General features: G+C 43.7%; 1 protein-coding gene across 1 annotated transcript in view; it reads left to right on the top strand.

The window, feature by feature from the left end:
• Positions 1–1,036: 1,036 nt before the first annotated feature.
• IDH1 (isocitrate dehydrogenase 1 (NADP+), soluble) overlaps positions 1,037–14,010 on the top strand; it is a 20,898-nt gene continuing 7,924 nt past the window's right edge. Inside the window, exons 1-5 of the mRNA XM_010861079.1 lie at positions 1,037–1,215; positions 2,191–2,246; positions 5,142–5,281; positions 9,797–10,088; positions 12,726–12,831. Of these exons, the coding sequence (XP_010859381.1) occupies positions 5,160–5,281; positions 9,797–10,088; positions 12,726–12,831 (520 nt within the window). The 5' untranslated portion in view covers positions 1,037–1,215; positions 2,191–2,246; positions 5,142–5,159. The remainder of the gene's footprint in view (positions 1,216–2,190; positions 2,247–5,141; positions 5,282–9,796; positions 10,089–12,725; positions 12,832–14,010) is intronic.

Genomic DNA, 14,010 nt, shown 5'->3' with positions numbered 1-14,010 from the left:
TCTCATTCCAGGATGTCCGTATTTCAATAAAATAAAAAAAAAAAAAAAAGAATAAATAAATATGGGGCACTGAATCCTGGACTAAGCATGGGCTTATCCTACAAATCATAATCTAAAATACTTCTCCCCGGCCCTCCATGTTTTCAAAATTAAGGAATACACTAAAAATAATTTCCTGCAGAGGACAGAATTTATTTTAATCCACTCTTTTCTAAGGCCTCCTTAGATCTTTATTTGAATGTCACTGGAACTCAGATGATTTCATTAACCTTATTGTCTAATGCAAATAACTACTGCATTTATTTACAGTTCTCCTTATTTAGTCGCCAAGTTGCCACCGACTCTTGAGACTTCATGGACTCTAGCCGGTCACGCTTCGCTCTCTGTAGGATTTTCCAGACAAGAATACTAGAGTGTGCTGCCATTTCCTTTTGCATTATTTATAGCACGCAATAGAAATTGAAATTATAGATACATTAACTCTTAAGACCTAGTCATCGGCCGTGGGTGAAATTTACTGTAGAGTGCCTGCTTGCGCAACTGTTCAATTCTTTGCATTCCAGCTGTGCGGAGAAGCCCCCAAAGTGACTTCACGCTTGCCCTGAACACTCTTTGTGCCCGAGTGCGTTCCAGTCTATGGCACATCCGGAGTGTGCCAGGAACAGGATAGGTCCAAGCCGCGCGGTCTCCGGTTTGTCTTTATTGGAGACCTAGAAACTCACTCCGCCTGACTCTAGGTTGTTACAAAGCCCGGGGCACCCCTTCGCGGCGTGGGATTCAGAACACCAGCGCCGGCGCGTCCAACACCCCAGCCTGCAGGTGGCAATCTCGTCCTTCAGCAGAAGAGGGGCGGCGGCGGAATCCAGCCGCGCAGCTGCGTCCGCCTTTCCCCATCCAAGCGCAAGGAAGGCGGGGCCACGGATTCGCCCCAAGTGGAAGGACCCGCCCCGACCCATGGCCCCGCCCATCTCGGGTGGTCGGCCCGCGGCGATTGGCGGGGGCTGGGGGGCGGAGCTCCAGGAGGTGGGCTGAGGGGGCCGGGCCCGGGTCTGGACAAAAGCCGGGAAGAGGAAAGCCCTTCCTGTGTGGCCAGATTCTGGGTTTCTGCTGAGGCCCCGTGAGAAGCCGGAACAGTTGGGCTCCAGCCGGGATTGCCAAAGTGGACACTGAGTGACTGTGTGCTCCCGGGTCATCGCCAACGTACCTTCCCCGCAGGTAGCCGCAGGCTTCGAGGGGCGGCCCCGGTCTCTGGCTCCTGCGAGAACGCTCTGTTAGTGGCTAGTGTGGGGAAAAGGACGCTCAGATCTTGAGTATGCTAGGGGAAGTTTAGCGGTGCGTCCTGGTCGCAAGGCAGCGGGGAAAAAAAGCCAGATAGTGGGCGTGGGAGAAGGAAATGGGAGAAAGACGGTGCTAGATGCCTGGTTGTGTAGGCGGCCCACTGTTAGGCATTGGAGGGTGAAACTGGGCAGGAGGAGGTGGCATGCGGTGACGTATGGAATGCCGGGTCTGCAGCAGAAGAAAAAACGGGCGTTAGGAATATGCAGGGACTCGTGGAAGACGAGTCTTGAGTTTAGGGGGAAGAAGACGTGCGGCCTCGGCTGTTGGAGGACTTGGGCGTGTGCATGGAACTGGGGCCGCCGGGACTGGTATTGCGGCGGGCTGGAGGCGTCCTTCTGGGGAGCTTGAAGGGGGCGGCGTGGGGGCGGTCTCTAGGCCACCTGGTGGCTGCCGGGGGTGGAGGAAATGTCGCCGTCGGCATCTCCAGTTAAGGTGGAGAGGGGTTAAAGGTTCTGGCGCTCGGGAGGGAAGGGTCGGGCGTGGAATGAGGAACCCAACTGGCTTCGGTTGCACAAGGGCCACAAAGAGGCATGCAGGCCAAGAGCCGGCTGGTCACAGCGTCCCCGAAGGACATGCAAACCTCAAGACTAGCTAACGGACGACGAACCCGGGCCGCGCCCACGGACGCGCCCTCCTCCGTGTGCAAGCAGGGGTATTTATTATACTTTATTTGGAAGGTGCATGCGGACCTAAAACTGCCCTTTGCCCCTTAGAGTGCACTCAGCACTGTACTTTAAAACAGATAAATAGGGCTGCCTGGCTTAAGAAAAAAAAAAAGCAGCTAAATTCTCCGGAGAAGAGTGCTGGAGTGCCTTGTACCTTATCTCTGTCTTCTGTTTTTTTTTGTTTTAGGAGATAGGCTGAGTCTGCAAGATTGAGAGGAGTTGGGGTGATTAGAAATTGTAAAGGTGAGAATAAGTAATTCTTCCCCTTCTTTCATATGGCAATACTGCGTTTAACTGGTCCTGGAGGTCTTGGAGGTGGTCGGAGGCCCTGTAAGGGAATGACTCAGGAATTTTTCCACCAATAAATTGCAACTGTTTTGTTGTTTCTTTCAGTCTAGAATCTTCTCTGCAAGACACTTTTTTTTTTTTGCACAGAAATTAATGTAGTTCATGAACTCAGCACCCTCCCCGCCCCCCGACCCCCGCCCCACCCCCAGAAGCAGCTCTTCTTAAACTACTTTGTGTTAGTTCAGGTTTATTTTCTATCATTGCACATGTGTGTCCGGAGAAGGCAGTGGCACCCCATTCCAGTACTCTTGCCTGGAAAATCCCATGGATGGAGGAGCCTGGTGGGCTGCAGTCCATGGGGTCGCTAAGAGTCAGACAGGACTGAGCGACTTCACTTTAATGCATTGGAGAGGGAAATGGCAACCCACTCCAGTATTCTTGCCTGGAGAATCCCAGGAACAGAGGAGCCTAGTGGGCTCCTGTCTGTGGGGTCGCACAGAGTCCGACACAACTGAAGCGACTTAGCAGCAGCAGCAGCAGCACATGTGTGTCAGGAGATTGGAATTCAGCTGCTCAATAAATGAACTGGCTTGCTGGAAAAGGCCTTCCTTCTGAAATCAGGGTTTGGGTAGAGACAAAAAATCTGAGGGACTAGAGTAAAAAGTGAATTCAGTGGTATCTGAAGCCCACCCTCATAGGATTCAAATCTAGAAGAAATAAAATAGTGTCCTACAGTTTAGTAACCCAGGGTCTACAATAAAGCTTCACTTTTTAAATTAAAAGATGGTAAAAATGTAATGGATAAGTATCGTGAGGAAAACCTTTAATGTTTCAGTCATGCATTATGAAATATAGAAAGATTAATCAGAAAGTGTTTGCTCAACCAAAAAATATTATCACTTATTACTGAAATTTCAAGTTTGCTGTATGACTTTTTATTAACTGTATTTGCTGTTAAAGAAAAATAGCCAAGTCATAACTCTTGCATAATACTTCATAGGAATATGGCCTTGGAAATGTATCAAAACTGAGATAAGTTTGCTGTCTCTTTTTGTTTTGTTTTAAATACAAGGACAGATGTGACTGTGGGATCAGTATGATTAAATCATATATTTTAAGCTGTACTTTAAATTATACTTGAAATTACAAATGCGAAGTAGCTGACTCATTCACACCAGTGTGTTCACTTTTTTATTCTAGTTGAGTTCCAGATGGTCCCCCAGTAATGGTCTAGAGAACCTCCTAAATACTAATATAATAAGCAAAATCCCAGAATTGCAAATTGGGAAGTGAAAATGGGCCTAGAGGTTAGGAATATATCTTGGCTTGTCATGAGGAACCAAATTTAAAATATAAAGGCCAGACAACTTTAAGTCAACTTTTTGAGATAATGTTTATAGACCTCTTCCTTAATAATATTTTAAAGTCAATTCTCCTGACTTTCAGTCCTCAACTGTAAATTAATAGAATAAAAGCAATCTGTTGTTATCTTCTAAGGGGAAAAATTGTTTCCATTAAAGCACTGTGAAAGAGAACAGATACCTTTAGCAGGCTCAGTACCTCCTCTTACTCTCAGGAAACATGCCTTTCTTTAAGCCTAAGCCCTATGGCAACCCACTTCAGAATTCTTGCCTAGAGAATTTGGTGGACAAAGGAGCCTGGTGGGCTACAGTCCATGCATTCCAAAGCATCAGACATGACTGAGCAACTAACACTTTCACTTTTTACAAAGGCCTTCCCAGGTGGGACTTATAGTTAAAAAAAAACCCACGAATACAGGAGACATAAGAAACACGGGTACAATCCCTGAGTCAGGAAGACCCCCCAGAGGAGGCCATGGCTACCCATTCCAATATTCTTACCTGGAGAATCCCATGGACAGAGGAGCCCAGGGGGCTACAGTCCAAAGGGTCGTGAAGAGTGGGAGGTGACTGAGCGCGTCCGTAGGGTGTAGCCCTGCTGTCTCTGGGAATCAGATTGATTAGTATCTGCTACCCTCACATCACAGGAAGACACCTCTTCCAGGAACAACTCCAATCCTCTATCCCACCCACTGGCAGTTTGCATTTGCCCACTAATGACTGGAAGAATAGTCCAGGAGCTGGGATACCAAGGACAGGCCAGGAACATGTTCTGAGCAGTAGTCCTTCTCTATACATACAGATTGCTCTAATTGAGAAATCACTTTGTATTCAGTGTATCATCACCACTATCCTTTACTATCTCTAGGAAAATAGAGTTCCACCAGGAATTCTTCATCTTTCACTTGTAAAAAGACTTGATTAAATTTTCTTTAAAATGGGTCACTAGAACTTGTTGAATCTTGTTAAGGATAGTTGTTTTAACCAAAACAGCCTCTTAAAAGAGGGGAAATAGTAGTGCCCATCATTCTGTGCATCTTGAAGGCCTAGCACAATGAGGCTTTGGATAGACTTGTTCAAATAAACATGATATTTTGGAAATAATCCCATTTGATAAGACAAACCAACAGTCAAGAATAAAGAATAGTGATTTACATTATTAAGGGCATGTGACAGGCTCTGGCTCCCCCACGCTCTAGTCAGATGGCCTTGGAAAGCTTGCCTGCTTTTAGCAAAGTAGAATGAAAAAACAGTTTCCATCTTACAGGGTTGTTGTGAGTGTTGACTCAGAAATCACACAAGAGGCATGTACCACAATGCTTTGTACAGAGAATGTATTCAATTCTAATGGTTAATGTAATTGTTATTAGCTTTCTGTGCAATCATGCTATTATGAATTGTTCTTTTTAGTAATCACCAAATTGTATTTTGCTTTTACACGGTAATGAAACAAATGATGAGATATGTGTCTTATGTTTTTTCCTCTTAGAGGTTTATTGAAATCAAAATGTCTCAAAAAATCCAAGGCGGGTCTGTGGTAGAGATGCAAGGAGATGAAATGACACGGATCATTTGGGAGTTGATTAAAGAGAAACTCATTTTTCCCTACGTGGAACTGGACCTGCACAGGTAAGTGAATCACTTTGCCAAGCAGCAAACTCAGAAAGCATAATCCCTGTGATTTCGGGGTCTAAATCACTTTTTTGCATAGATACCACTATATCTTGTGAATAAAGCCTTGGGCGAGCTTATACGCAGAGAAAACGTAGAACTGGTGTGCCCCTGTGCAGAAAGCAGCTCTGACGGTAGTTGTTTACAGCAGAGTAAGGGTTTATTTTCAGGGCACCAAGAAGGGAGTGGAGACAAGTCTCAGATCCACTCCAACCTGATCTTTGAGTTGTTTTTGTTTTTATGTATTGTACTTTTGGGTGCGCTGGGTCTTTGTTGCAGCGCACTGGCTTTCTCTAGTTGTGGCGAGCAGGGGCTACTCTCCAGTGAGGATGTAGCAGCTCCTCAGTGCAGGGGCTTCTCTTGTTGCAGAGCACAGGGTCTGGGCACAGGGGCTCAGCAGTTGTGGCACATGGGCTTAGTTGCCCTGCTGCACATGGAATCGTCTGGACCAGGGATCAAACCTGTGTTCCCTGCATTGGCAGGGGGGTCCTGACTACTGGACCACCAGGGAAGGCCTGCTGCTGCTGCTGAGTCGCTTCAGTCGTGTCCGACTCTATGCGACCACACAGACAGCCCACCAGGCTCCCCCGTCCCGGGGATTCTCCAGGCAAGAACACTGGAGTGGGTTGCCATTTCCTTCTCTAGGAAGGCCTAAGGGTATTTTAAAATTGTGAAATTTCTGTGACTTTTCTTAAATGTTAGTTTCAGGGAAGTCAGGTTGCTTCCAGTTTACATTCTCATGGCTTAGGGGGCTGATCTTGTCCCTGGAGAAACAACTTGATTCTGTTGTTACTGATGATACCTAAATCACAGTTATAGGCATTCAGAGTGTTGTCACAATAGCAGTTTTAGTCACCTGAGTCTGGTTGACTAGTGTTAAATTAATACAGGATGGAGGTCAGAGGGGACCAGAGGAAAGAGTTTTAGATAGATTAATTATAATCTCCGAAGGGAACTCAATTTTAGGGGGACTGGGTTTCAAATATATATGAAATGAATCTTTAATTTTAACATAATACTAGAAATACTGAACTTGTCATTGTTCAGAAGAGAAGAATTACGGTGGCAGCAAAGTGATTTCTCAGGTCTTTCCAAGCCTCTATTTCCTGCAAGGGTTTTGTTTGTAATAAATCAGTGGCCAAGAGTAACACTAGGTACTATTTGCAGAGGGGAAGAGAATAGAGCTGCATGCCAAGTTGCTCAGTTGTGTCTGACTCTTTGCAACCTTATGAACTATAGCCTACCAGGCTCCTTTGTCCATGGGATTCTCCAGGCAGAGTACTGGAGTGGGTTCCCGTGCCCTCTAGAGGATCTTCTCAACCTAGGGATTGAACCCATGTCTTTTATGTCTCCTTCATTGGCAGGTGGGTTCTTTACCACTAGCGCTGCCTGGGAATCCTCTAATAAATCAATAAAGAATATAGTTAACACAGTTTTATCCTTTTGAAAGGATAAAGTATTTGGAAATGGCATCCCATTCCAGTGTTCTTGCCTGGAGAATCCCAGGGATGGGGGATCCTGATGGGCTACCGTCTATGGGGTCGCACAGAGTCAGACACGACTGAAGCAACTTAGCAACTTAGCTGCTTAACTAGTCAGTGGACCTTTTTACCTGTTCATTCCTTGTCTTTTCTGTGTTTTATACAGTTATAGCACAGAATTCTCGAAGTTATCTAATATAGTCCCCACCTTTCAGGAGAAGTTCCCTAAACCATTTGTGTCCAAGACCCTGATGCTGGGAAAGATTGAGGACAGGAGAAGAAGGGGACAATAGAGGATGAGATGGTTGGATGGCATCACTGACTCAATGGACACGAGTTTGAGCAAGCTCCAGGAGATAGTGAAGGCCAGGGAAGCCTTCTGGTGGCTAAGCTGTTGAATAAGGGCTTCCCTGGTGACTCAGATGGTAAAGAATCTGCCTGCAATGCGGGAGACCTGGGTTGGATCCCTGGGTTGGGAAGAGGAGGGCATGGTAACCCACTCCAGTATTCTTGCCTGGAGAATCCTATGGACAGAGGAGCCTGGCGGACTAAAGTCCATAGGGTCGCAAAGAGCTGGACACGACTGAGCGACTTTCACTCACAAGCTGTTGATCGTGTCTATATTTCAACCTTGAGAAGGAACAAATACCTGCAGAGGTCCACAAGCACATAGGGAATGAAGCTTTTGAAACATTATCCAAATGATTAAAGAAACATTTTACAGATACTTATATGGCAATAGGGCTCCCCTGATAGCTCAGTTGGTAAAGAATCTGCCTGCAATGCAGGAGTGAAAGTGAAGTCGCTCAGTCGTGTCCGACTCTTTGCAACCCCATAGACTGTAGCCTACAGGCTTCTCCATCCATGGGATTTTCCAGGCAAGAGTACTGGAGTGGGTTGCCATTTCCTTCTCCAGGGGATCTTCCCAACCCAGGGATCAAACCAGGTCTCTCTCGTCGCAGGCAGACGCTTTACCCTCTGAGCCACCAGGGAAGCAATGCAGGAGACCCCAGTTCAATTCCTGGGTCGGGAAGATCCCCTGGAGAAGGGATACACTACCCACTCCAGTATTCTTGGGCTTTCCTTGTCGCTCAGATAGTAAAGAATCTGCCTGCCATGTGGGAGACCTGGGTTCGATCCCTGGGTTGGGAAGATCCCCGGAGAAGGGAAAGGCTATCCACTCCAGTATCCTGGCCTGGAAAATCCCATGGACTGTATAGTCCATGGGGTCACAAAGAGCTGGACACAACTGAGTGACTTTCCTGTACATGGCAGTAGGTGAATTTGCAGAACAATTCCCATGATAATAGCTACAAAGATTCTCTTTAGCCTAGAGGCATAAGGAGCTTTAAAGGACAGTCATTATACCTAGAAGGCAGAGTCACTGGCTAAAAACTAAAAAATCTTTGGAGACTTAAACAAGTGTAAGTAATTCCAAGATTGCTATTATTATTACATGATTGGTTCTTTTTGAGGTGAGTGGAATGATTCATTTGTTTTATTTTCTGTTGTCTAGACAGTGATTGGGACCATTTATTCATTCTTTTCGCTTAGAAGCAAAAAAACCCACTGATGTGCTGTAAGCTTCTTCTGATGAAAAATGTTTTCTATGAACGTGAATATTGCTGACTACTGCTGTTTGAGTTAGGAGTGGACTTTTTATAGATATTCAGCACTTCCTAAGTCAGAAGATAAGAGTGTCTTTGTTAGTGCTGATGAAAAAAAATTAATAATCAATCTAAGAAAGAAATGGAGAATTGTATTCATGTCAGCTTGAGTATTATAGCCCAAGAGACAGTCATTCAGAAAGCTCTGAGGACCATTCTGCCAACTTGGTCAAAGAGCAGTTACGTAAGTTTTTGAGACAAAGGGTTATAGGTCTTGTTGAAAATTTACACACAATCCACAGCTGTGCGTACAAAGTGACCCCTTAGAAGATTAAGAAGGAAGGATAGCCTGAGGAGGTCTGGAGGTTGACAATTAATACAGATTGACAATACACCCTCAAGGAGAGGGAGGAGGTGCGAACGGTTAAAACAGTTTGGAATTATTTTTATTTGGAAATATATCACCAGATTGGATGCCCTTTTGCATTTCCATCACAAGTAGTGGGATATCTAAAGGAAGGAAAATACCAGAACTGAAACGAAAGATTGAAGGGCTTGATGGTTCAGCAAATTTTGAAAGCTGAAAAAACTGGAAAACTTTTTAAGCCTTAGAGAACAAAATAAACTGTTACATTACTGTTTTGTTTTTCCTGCTTTTGACAAACTATTACCTACTTTAAGGTTTTACAGTCTTCTCTGCTCTGGACAACCAGCTTTCTTTCACAGACTGAATAACCTGCAGTCTGGGTGTTGGTGTATTTTAAGCTATAAATCAGTAGGCTATATAAAGTCACTGCTGGATTCCATTATTTATTCTATAAACTTCAGGCTTGTTTCCAGGAGAAAGACTTGCCTGAGATTTAGGGAAAGGTTCAACATACAGCTAATTGGCCTTAATAGTGATTAACATTTTTTGGCAGTGACTGTCTCAGCTGTAACTCCCACCACTTCAGTGCCAAACTGCAAGAAATCCTTTAAGTCCTCAGCTGCTTTATTTTTAGAGCACAGTATTTTCTAAGGGGAAAATAATACTTAGGTTTGGATTTTTATGCTAATCAGATGAAGAAAGTCTGCAGAAAGTAGTGGTAAAGAGTAGGCTGAGAGGAAAGAGTACAGTGGTTTGGTTTTTATTTCATTTCCTTCTCAACTGCTTCCCCCAACACAGTCTGGCCCAGCGGTCTAGCCCTTCTTAGAGGTTTTTTTAGTTGGCAGCCATCTTTGTGTCGAGGGTACACTAATGCTAAAACTCAGCAGATTTAGGTATGTATGGAGCCTTCACTTTCTGCAGGGCATGCATAGAGTGGTGCATGGGCATAGACGGGGAGTATCTTCAATCACCTGTAGGTGTGTCTGGAAAAGTTACGCTTTCAACCTTTCCCTCCCAGCTACGATTTAGGCATAGAGAATCGCGATGCCACCAACGACCAGGTCACCAAGGACGCTGCAGAAGCTATAAAGAAGTACAACGTTGGTGTCAAGTGTGCCACCATCACCCCCGATGAGAAGAGAGTGGAGGAGTTCAAGTTGAAACAAATGTGGAAGTCTCCAAATGGCACCATCCGAAATATCCTGGGTGGCACTGTCTTCAGGGAAGCTATTATCTGCAAAAATATACCCCGGCTTGTGAGCGGATGGGTAAAACCCATTATCATAGGTCGTCATGCTTATGGGGATCAAGTAAGTCGTGGTGGCGTGACTTGACTTTCCTTGTTCTTTTCTTGAGGCCTTTGATTGCCCAGCAGTTCTGATATATATGTGCTTTATTCTCTTTTGGTGTCTACTTCCATTAAGTGAGGTATGTGCTCAGTCACTTCAGTCATGTCTGACTCTTTGTGACTCTGTGGACTATAGCCCTCCAGGCTCCTCTGTCCATGGAATTCTCCAGGCCAGAATACTGGAGTGGGTAGCCTTTCCCTTCTTCAGTGGATCTTCCTGACCCAGGGATCAAACCCACGTTTCCTGCACTGCAGGCAGAATCTTTACCACTGAGCCACCAGGAAAGCCCACAAATGAGGTATAGAATTAAGAAATGAATATATATGTGTGTATATACACACACACATAGACATTTAGATAAAAGTAAATTTGGATAAACTTACAGGTACCTATCTCACTATAAATGACTTTTTTACAGGCGTGTTTTTGTTTTTTATCTTTTTATTATGTTAAACCATATGATACAGACATTTTCATATAATTTCCTGTGGTTCAACTAAATCAGTGGTTCAGCCAAACCAGGCTGTACAATAGGATCTTTTTATGGGCTTTTTGGTGTTTGTTTTGTTTTGTTTGCCATTTAAAAAAAACTTTTTTTTTGTTTTAATTCCAATGCCTGTGTCCCACCCTACGCTAGCTAAATCTCAATTCCATGGTGTTTTAAAGCTCTCCAGGTGATTCTAATGTGCAGACAGAATTGAGAACTACCAAAGATTATTATATTAAACATGATCATTTCGTGCATAAAAGGACAAACTAACTCAGTAGTTGAAAGCAGTCTCTTCAGAACATTCCTCCTCGGGGGAATAAAAAAAGTCTAGTTTCTATACTAATGTACAATTAGGCTTGTTGCCAAATTAAACAGAAACATTACCAACTAAACAAAATAAAAATTCTGTGTTGAAACTAAAGTTTTAGACTTTCATAGAAAGCAGCTCATGTCTTAGAAGAGCCTTAAAAACAAGCGTCTCTGTCCCTGACACCCAGAGGCTTTGATGTCGCCATCGTTAAAAATAGTATGGGCAGAGCAGACCACTCTCTGTTCCTGGGGGCTGGGTTACCAGGTCAATCCTTGAGCGGCAGTTCACTTTGTTCTACTGTATATTTCAGGATATCCCTTCATCCTGGCAATTCCCTTCACAGATAATTCTCAGAGGCTCAGAAGAGGGAATGTAAATGAGATTGCTTACAGACTCACTAGTCCTGGGAACGTGGCTCTAAGTTGTATCCTTTTTTTCCTTTTCCCTTTTATAAAAATTATTGCGGCATCAATCACTGGAAGAATGGTCATTCTGTTTACTAAAGTCTACTAGATTGAAAATTGCAAGCATCTAGAAAGCATTTATGGTACTTTGACACCTTTTGAGAAATGAGAATCAATTACTACCCATAAATATCAGAAATGTTCTGCATAGAATAGATATTAGTCTGTCATTATCTGACAGCTCTTCTTTCAGCTGTCTTTAGTATTGCCATAAACAAAGATAAATAAGTGTGACTGGCATCTGCTGGTACCTGACTCTGAAAGTATTCTAATCTAAGCCATTGAAGAAGGTACGAGGCAGCAAATATTGACATATGCCTAGTGTGGGCTGGGGATTTTTTTCCTTACCTGTGACAGAGGTAGCTGTCCTTAGAAGGCCCTTTCTTAAGGGTCATCAGCCTACTGCAGCTGCTTCCAGAATGATTGCTTTCTATGGGCAAGTCCTGGGCTGGGCCTTAGTAGAATGATGTTCATGAAGAGAGCAAGCCCTGAAGGTCCAAGGACCAGACCCTAAATGGGTTATTTGCATTACATCATAGTTGCTCCCTTGTAAGACTGATGGAAGAATCAAAAGAGATAATGTGGGATACAGGTTAATCACTTAAAGTGTGTCTCATAGTGAGGACCAGGCATTAGCACTCTCAACATCATCTTCAATGCCATGCTGCACTTAATCACTCCGTCATGTCTGACACTGTGACCCCATGGACTGTAGGCCACCAGACTCCACTGTCCGTGGGAATTCTCCAGGCAGGAATACTGGAGTGGGTTGCCATGCCCTCGTGGGGGATCTTCCCAACCCAGGAGTCAAACCCAGGTCTCCCACATTGCTGGCGGATTCTTTATCGTTTGAGCCGATAAGGAAGCCCATCTTCAGTGCTACAGTTAGTATATTGTCATCCCCCAAGAGAAGACTTCCTTGACCTCCAGGTTATGGTCATTTCTCTTCCTCCATCTTCCAGTAGCATTTTTTATCTATGCCCGCTGTTGACATTTGGAAGCTCTTAATGTTGCTTCACTTTTGTATGACTTTGTTAGGTCATAGGCTTTGTAAGAGGGAATACTTTGTTACTCTCTTTCATACTCATATTTGTACTTGGAAAACTGCCCCTTACGTTGTAGGCACCTGATAAATACTGATTTCTAATGTGTACTCCTACTAACTAGCTTTGGGATTCTCTGGACCTCTTTATCTCCATCTCTCAATTAGAAAGTTGGGCTACACTGTACTATTGTCTAGGTGTCTTCCAGCTCTGTATTCTATGGTTTTTTCCCTTCATGTAATTCTTGTTAGGACAGTTTGGCGATTTCTTTTCTTTTTTCCCCCTATACAGTATAGAGCAACCGATTTTGTTGTGCCGGGGCCTGGAAAAGTAGAGATATCCTACACACCAAGCGATGGGTCCCCCAAAACGGTATACCTAGTACATAACTTCACAGGTATGTTTGTATTTTTCTTTTTTTTTTTAACAGGCCATTTAGACAACGTTATCACCGGTTTTTTAAAGTTAGTTGCGTGGCTGCCTAAAAATACAACCTGAATCTATAGTATTTCCACAGGACTCAAAACCTAACATAAAAAAGTCATTGGCTTCCTGTGGCATAAAAGAAATTAGCCACTTAATTCACTTAATTGAAAATACAGGTAGATAATTATGCATCTCAAAACAGGGAGGGAAGGTTGACAGGAATCTGTTACGCGCAAATTACATAAATTAAATGTTAATAGCCCCAAATTGCCTGTTATATAATCCTACGCTTTGGCTCTGGTAGGGTTTGTGTTTGAAAATGGCTCTTTTATTTATTTGCTGAAGTTTTTTTCTGGTTCTGAGTGTTTATTTTGTAAAAGTGGACTGTTTGGGTTTTGTTTTGTTTTGTTTTGTTTTTGCTTCTTCTCTTCCCTCGATTTTGCTGTTTCTAAGGTTCAATATGGCAAATCCCAGCCAAAAGTTGTTGAAAGAACAGAGGACTTTCCCCATTGTTAAGCTTGTTAAAAGAACTCACGTAAACAAAATCTCAAAATTTACCTAGCTGTTGTTCTTCTTGCCTCCTCTAAGTCATATCATTTTAAAGGAATCTAGTTCTGCCAGTTTCTGCACCTCTCTCATCCTTATTCCCAAACTGGCCCTGGGCAGTAGCTTGAATTCAAGTTCTAGCTTTCAGTAATAACAGAGTTCAACAGTAAGAGTTGTGAAACACCAGTGATTTGGCGCATGATTATTTCTGCCAAAGCAGAACCAACTTTCAGTATCCTCAAGGAAATGACAAGAATTTTCATTCTGTGTTTGAAATGTATTCTTAGTGACTGAAGGTTGAGTGCACACTTAAACCTTAAAAGACATGCTTGAAATTTTTTAAAGTGTGAAAAGAATTTAAAAATTATTTACCCCTTCTTCAGTGCGTTTCTGGTTCATATCAGTTCTTGGTATTTCAGGATCCAAAAGACCATGTTTTTCTCATGGGTATTGGCCTTTCAAAACAAGTTAGAATGTCCTTACCTAGAATTGTCTTTCCTCCAATTATGTGTCTCAGAAACGCATGGAATACTGAAATTGGAAGCCTGAACTCAGACATGAGAACTGGAAGCGGGCTATTTTGGTAGGGGGGGGGGGGGGGGGG

The sequence above is a fragment of the Bison bison genome, unplaced genomic scaffold (genome assembly GCF_000754665.1).
Source record: "Bison bison bison isolate TAMUID 2011002044 unplaced genomic scaffold, Bison_UMD1.0 scf7180017864471, whole genome shotgun sequence".
Taxonomy (NCBI): domain Eukaryota; kingdom Metazoa; phylum Chordata; class Mammalia; order Artiodactyla; family Bovidae; genus Bison; species Bison bison.
The sequence above is the reverse complement of the archived record's forward strand: the minus strand, read 5'-3'. Positions and strand labels throughout refer to the sequence as shown.